This window comes from Fulmarus glacialis, unplaced genomic scaffold (genome assembly GCF_000690835.1).
Source record: "Fulmarus glacialis isolate BGI_N327 unplaced genomic scaffold, ASM69083v1 scaffold23036, whole genome shotgun sequence".
NCBI classification, from domain to species: domain Eukaryota; kingdom Metazoa; phylum Chordata; class Aves; order Procellariiformes; family Procellariidae; genus Fulmarus; species Fulmarus glacialis.
In genome coordinates, this window is record NW_009217802.1 from 6,270 (window position 1) to 13,341 (window position 7,072).

A 7,072-nucleotide genomic window follows, 5' to 3' on the forward strand; every position below is an offset into this window, starting at 1 on the left:
GCCCAGAGCCAGGATGCTTTCCCAGGTCTCTCAAACATACTGTAACTGCATTTGGCCCGAGCACATGAAGAGTTATTCCCTGCAACAACCTGTCACACTTCCTTTCCTTACAGTCTTACACAGAGCTATTTTCCAGTTGTTGTCATACAATTTTTCATAATTAAATTGTTACTTATAAAACATAATTGTAGATGTATGTTTGGAATAAATTGCCGACACATACAATATTTGCCAATGTTCACTAAGTTTTTATGAGAAATTGCAAAGATGTCAGAGTACCTACAAAATACCTCCTGCGATATGTTTTCAAAAGGCATAAAGCAACAAAGGACTAAAAATAAGGAGCATACAGCATAAGATAACCTATTAAAATATCACTTAAGTATAAAAAAATCAGCTGGGATTGACAAATATCTGAAAAGAAAGAGCATGAGGAATGACTACATTAAAAGAGAAATAGCAATATTCATTACTGCCCCATATTATGACAGTTTATTGTTGTGCTGAAAGAGATGTGAACAGGATGAGGTGAGTGGGATGAGTTTAATTCAGATGACTGTAAGTCAGTGGACTAGATCACAGAAAAGATCTACCTAATTCAGAGCCACCCAATAGAAATTACATGTTTTGTATTAATAAACAAACGGTCATGAACATTTTGAGTATGGGTTAAGCTTCCTGACACTGTCAAACATCTCCCTTTGGCAAATTACCCTTGGCATAAAAACTACGGCTTGCAAATGCACATGGAAAGAAGGTACTCCCTTTGACGGTGACACCCACTATCTCAGGTATAAATGCAGACCAGACAGGGTGGAATTTGGAGCTATGATTCCAGAACAACTGTAAGACCAGCCTTGAGTTTTAACCCGAGTCATTCGCTGCTGCCACTATGAGCTGTGGCTCCAAGCAGACCTCTAAAAGCTGCCTGCGAGGGAGCAGTGGTGGCAGTGCTAGCAGTGGTGGTGGTGGAGGGGGCAGTAGGTATTCCTCTGCCTCCTCAAGAAGAATCACTTCTAGGACAAGTGGTGGTGGCAGGATGTCTGGCAGCAGTTGTGGCGGAGGAAGTTCCAGGAGCAGCTATGGTGGGGGAGCTAGTAGTGGTGGTTATGGAAAGATCAGGCGCAGTAGTTATGGAGGAGGAATGAGTGGTGGTTATTATGGAGGGGGAATGAGTGGTGGTGGTTATGGAGGGGGAATGAGTGGTGGTTATTATGGAGGGGGAATGAGTGGTGGTGGTTATGGAGGGGGAATGGGCTGTGGCAGCATGGGAGTAGGCTTTGGATCACATGGGAGTGGGGTTGGTGGTGGTTATGGAGGAAGCTTTGGTGGAGGTGGTGCTGGTGGCAGCTTTGGCATTGGTGGCTTTCGTGGAGGCGATGTCGGAATTCTCTCCAACGACGAAAAGCTGACCATGCAGAGTCTTAATGAACGCCTGGCTTCTTACCTGGATACGGTCAGAAATTTGGAAATGGAAAATGCTCAGCTTGAACAGTTAATCAGGGAGTGGTACCAGAAGCAAGGTCCTACTGGTACAAAGGACTACAGCCACTATTACGGAAAAATTGAAGACCTTCAAAATCAGGTAGGATGTTCTACAGAGAAGTTTAAGCATTGACAGCCTTTTTGTGATTGAGTAAAATCTTTGAGGCATGGATACTTCTAAGCTCACTAAGTGTCCCTCTGAAAGTGCCTCTTGCCCTTGAAATTCTGCCTTCTGTGCATGCATCCAACTATCTCCAACTAGAGGTGGAGAAACGATGCACATCCCCTATAGCACACCCACGGACCATTCATTGGCAGTGACTGCAGACTCTCAGAATGCCTGTAGTGGATTTTAGAGCATAGAAAAAATGGTAACAATTAATCTCTGGAATGTGCAGTGTCTGACATTTGAGTAGAGGCCTTGGCCTGGGGCATGGAAGGTGAGACAGAGCCATGGTGGTGATACCAAGCCTCCTGACAGGAATCTCGCACTCACAAAACAGTCTTTGCCGTTCTGATGCTATATTCACACAGCTACCTCTTCGTTTTGCACTCTAGATGACCTTTCCAGACCTCTGTATGTAGGAAATGCTGTTCCCCTCAGATACCTGGGAATTATAACAAGAAGATTGCATTCATATTTCTGTCCCTTGTGCAAACCTGAGAGATTCACAGGGAAAATTTTCCTCAGCATATCGTCTTCTCTTCTAGCTTGTGACTGCGGCTGTGGAAACCAACAGGGTACTTTTGGACCTGGATAACACAAGGATGACTGCAGAAGACTTCAGGATAAAGTAAATATGTATTCCTCTTTTCCAGGCACTGGCTTCCTTTCTCCTACTTTCCTCAACTTAGTTTCATAAATTCATTCCATAAACAAATATAAGTCCACAGAGACTAGAGTTCCTTCTGGTTCCATGGCAGCACAACTGAAATAATTTGTAAGACTTCAAAATACTTCATTATTGCTATAATGATCTTCAATGGGAATACTCCCCATGACTGTGGAGTCAAAGCTTAAAAAAAGCTTTATTTTTAAGGAAAGAAAAATTGTGATTTTCTCTCACTGAAAGTCAGATGAAACAGATAGATGAACCCTGCACAAAGTCTATAGTAAGAAGAGACAATGAAAAAGACCACAGAATACATTTTAATACTAACGTTTAATATTAATATCAATATTAACCTTTAAGTAGTGGCTGCTGATTTGATAATTCTGCTGGTTGAGAGATGCTATATGCTACAAAGTATAGACACAAAAGCAGACACTGAGATACTGGAATATGTGAACTTTTTAATGAATAAAGTCAGTAGGAGAAGGACTGAGAACCCAAAACCAGGGCGACCTTTCTGTACTGTGCTTGACACAGGTACGAGACGGAATATGGTCTCCGGCAGAATGTGGAGGCTGACATTAACAGCTTGCGACCCTTGTTGGATAATCTGACTCTGAGCAGGTCTGACCTGGAAATGCAATTTGAGTCTCTAAAGGAGGAGATGATTGACCTCAAGAAGAACCATGAGGAGGTAAGAGCCAGCTCCTTGAAATGCGAACTGCAGAGGAAAACAAGAACACTTACAATATCGGAAATGTGGGCAGGTTTCGGAGGTAACATCCTCTGCACTGAATAGTCTTCCCTGCTCTCCTAATGTGTGGCAGCTCGGCCAGGGGCCTCCTGAGACTGCCAGGCCCAGGCTGTTCCAGGGCATCTCCTAGCACATCCCCCTCAACAAGCAATGACTGGGAAGTCAAGGCCAAATAATTGTCACAAGAAAAACAAACAAACATACATATATATGTTGTTGAAAGGATCCGGGATGGTTTACGACATCAGAGCAAGTTAACTGACTTCAAAACTCTTTCGCAAAGTAATTTCACCATTTTTGTTTATTTGCCTTGGGCCTGGGTTTTCTCTGCAGGAAATGAAATTGCTGCAAACACAGTCCAGTGGTGATGTGAATGTGGAGGTGAATGCTGCTCCAGGAGAGGATCTGCTGAAAAAACTGAATGATATGAGACAAGAATATGAAAATATTATTCAGAAAAACCGTGAAGAGGTTGAAAGGTGGTATGAAAGCAAGGTAAATGGTTACAATTTGAATGTTCACATTAGAAAAGCAAAACAATACCAACTTTCAGTAAGAACTTCCTGTAGATGAATGACACTTTGAACGACAACATCCATTGCTTTTAGGATCTAAAGGTAGAATCACTTGATTAAAAGAAAGGAAATCACAAGTGGGCTTGAATTGCACTGGCGGAGCCACAGAAGCAAGTTTAAACAGCCCCCATATTACAAGCGGCCCTGCTTCAACTTGTTGTGTTGCCAGATGCTTCCATGATAAACTACCATGTTGACATTGTAAGTAAAACTCAAAAACTCCAATTCTCTATATTAATTTTTCAGATGGAGGAAGTGAGTCAACAAGTCCACTCAAGTGGCCAGGAAGTGGAATCAAGCAACCAACAGATCTCTGTGCTGAGGCGTGACTATCAGAGCCTGGAGATTGAGCTGCAGTCGCAAATCAGCATGGTAAGTAACGATTGTTTCTGATCCTCTGATATGCGAAGAACACATGAGTTGCTGGAATGACAGGAGATCAGCTATAGCTAGCACTCCATTTAATGAAGATGCTTGGCGCATCTGACACCTCATAAGATTTTTCTCATTTCAGGCATAAGAATGATCTAATCCTGCCACATTCCCATAATGTGCCACATTCCCGTAAACACTGTATTTTTTCTTTCATTCTCAGGTACAGTCTTTGCAATCCAACTTGGAAGACACAGAACGTCGCTACAACATGCAGCTGCAGCAGATCCAGGGTATGATCGGCCCCTTGGAGGAGGAGCTGGCCAGCATCCGCTGTGAGATGGAGAGTCAGAATGAAGAGTACAAGATGCTCCTGGGCATCAAGACCCGCCTGGAACAGGAGATTGCTCAGTACCGGACACTGCTTGAGGGAGGGCAGCATGATATTAGGTATGTACATTCAGATTCATTAACATGCCATCTTTGCAAACAGGTGAAGATGAAAGCAGCAATACTTATATTAGGAACTAGTGCAACTGATTCATCATCAACGTATTTACTACAATCACAAGAATTCATACGGAATCTAAATCTTAGCTGGCAGTGTACAAAGCTGTATTATTCTATATTTATTATGAACTGGACAAAAACAATTACAAAAGTATTTAGAACTATAATTTGCCATTTCTTCTCCTAAGTACAATCAGGAAGTACAGTTTTATTTGAAAATGAAAGGTAAGCAAGAAAATAACTGTCTTTTATAAATACTCAGGGTACATGTTTTGAGAGACTTCTAAAGCCATCCATTATCTTTCTTTTTCTTCTTCTGTGCAGATCAGTTAATTTGTCCTTAGTTAGGATAGTTTAAAACCAGTTCTCTAGAACATGTTTCACACAATAGTACTTTTTCAGTCATACGAGGAGCTCAGAGGGAGTCAGAAAGTGGCCTTGATACAGCCGATAGGATGCCAGACACTGGTCATGTTGCTATAAATCTTATACATAGATGCCCTTTCCTCCTTACAGCATCTCACAGGGAGGAGCTGGTGGTGGATCTTTAGGAGGAGGAGGTCATGGAGGAACTAGCTGGTCTTCTGGAAGAGGAAGTAGTGGAGGAGGAAGTAGCTGGTCCTCAGGTGGAGGAAGCAGTGGAGGAAGAATTGGAGAATCCTATGGAAGAACTTCCTCTTCTGGAGGTGGAGGAGGAGGGAGCGGAGGTAAAACTTCAGGTGGAGGAGGTGGCTGTGGTGGAGGAGGAGGGGGCAAATCCTGCCTCTCCCACTCTTCATCTTCCCAGTCCCAGTCTGGCAACTCTTGTGAAAGCCAAGGTAAAAATTGGAATAAAAGAGTACATCCTTCTATTAACTTTTTTCTCTGAATAGCAGGAAAGGATATGACAACTTTCTTCCTTACTTGGAAATCTGGAGATATTTTTGCTATTTCTTTCCCAAGCGTGTTTTAAGTCCACTCTGACATTTGTTCTTATACAGTAACATTTCAGCATGGTAGTATTTTCACAAGTGACTCGAATGAAGAGGATACAACTCTGAGGAGTTGTATCAGAGGACGTATAGAAAGAGGAAATGAAGGGGGGAAAAGGAAAAATAATGCCCAGTCCAAAGTATGCAGGGAACCAGAGAAGTCAGTAGTTTTGGAATGAAGCCAAATGTTAGAAATGTAACTGGTATTAAGGGGGCAAAATGGTTAAAGAAGGGTAAAATAGTTGGAACGCTCAAGACTTTTAAAATAGAAGGGGTATTAGCTGCAGAATCCTAAAGCAGCAAAAGATGGGGAGAGACCAAAAGGTCTTTTCCATGTCTGATTTCTGTGATTCCAGGAGGTGCTGAAAACATGAAGCTCTGTCTGGAAGGGAATAAAACATTGGAGAGAGGAGCAACAATGGAGGAAGTGTCCAAAGCCATAAAAACAATGAGATTGGGTAAGGCTCCAGGTCCTGATAGCATCTCAAACAAATGCCTGAAAATGTTGAAAATGAACAGGAAGTTATAATTTTTAGAAGGGTTCTCTTCCATTTCTGATTTTTAAAAAAAAAGATGGAAAACAACCCTGCTTTGAGGCTTCCATTTATTCTTTCTCATCAAGGAAGTAACAGGGATATTAATCTTAGTTAAAGATGTAGTCTGTCTCACAAACATGCTGTTTTCCATCACAGACTGACAGTTGGTCATGAAAGTACTGGCTACAGACCAAAAGGCCTGAAGCCATCAATATAGAAAGTAAGAATACTACACAGACTCTCTTGATGCTGAAAACAAAGGCAGTGAATTCAGAAGGCTTTTGTGTAATGAGTAAGATTTTTTTGTAAGATTTGGTGTCGATGAGATCTGGTTTTTAAAAATTAATAGGCATTGTAAACTCCTCCATAAAAATTTACTCCTTTGATCGAGCATCCTATCTGACTTGCAAAAGTCCTACGTGTGCTAATGCTTGGTAGGCAAGATTAAAATATATTATGTGCCATCCTACTTTAAAAAATTTGTTATATATACCCATACACACATAAATACAGTGTTCATCTGTATTCGATTTATACTGCTACAGTCACTCTAAATTTAAAGAGTGATTTACGCTTACGCAGTTGAGACTAGAAGCAAGTCCATGTATTTAATATGATAAAGCTGCAAACACACATGCTTGTACAAGTATTAAGTCTGACACTGTTCTAACCTTTCCAGAATGCTGGGAAAAAAATCTAGTCCACTGAGAACTGCACAGTCTATAATTATGAAGTAACAAAAAGATTAAAAATGCTGAATGAGGTAACACTTCTTCAAAGAAATTCTTGCTTCCCTTCATCTTTCAACAGGGAGTTTTAGAAAGTCTGAGGACTGATTGGCAAAACCAGCATCTTCCACTGCAGGACCTTACCAGTGGGTCTTTGGACCAAGCAAGACTATACCTAGCATGTCCAATCATGCCTCTGCGAAGAGCAAGAGCAAACGCTTGTTCAAGTTACTCAACACTGTTCACTCCAGGGGCTCATCAGAACTCTCTGGATGGCCTACCTGCTTCTTCCATCTGAATTTCTGTGC

General features: G+C 41.6%; 1 protein-coding gene across 1 annotated transcript; it reads left to right on the forward strand.

Moving 5' to 3' along the window:
• The first annotated feature begins 892 nt into the window (after nucleotides 1-892).
• Nucleotides 893-6,872, forward strand: LOC104078262 (keratin, type I cytoskeletal 14-like). Its single transcript, XM_009579825.1, has 10 exons — nucleotides 893-1,100; nucleotides 1,194-1,585; nucleotides 2,197-2,279; nucleotides 2,856-3,012; nucleotides 3,406-3,567; nucleotides 3,894-4,019; nucleotides 4,243-4,469; nucleotides 5,046-5,347; nucleotides 5,851-5,958; nucleotides 6,847-6,872. Exons 1-10 carry the CDS (start codon nucleotides 893-895, stop codon nucleotides 6,870-6,872), a joined length of 1,791 nt encoding a protein of 596 aa, XP_009578120.1.
• The last annotated feature ends 200 nt before the right edge of the window (nucleotides 6,873-7,072 follow it).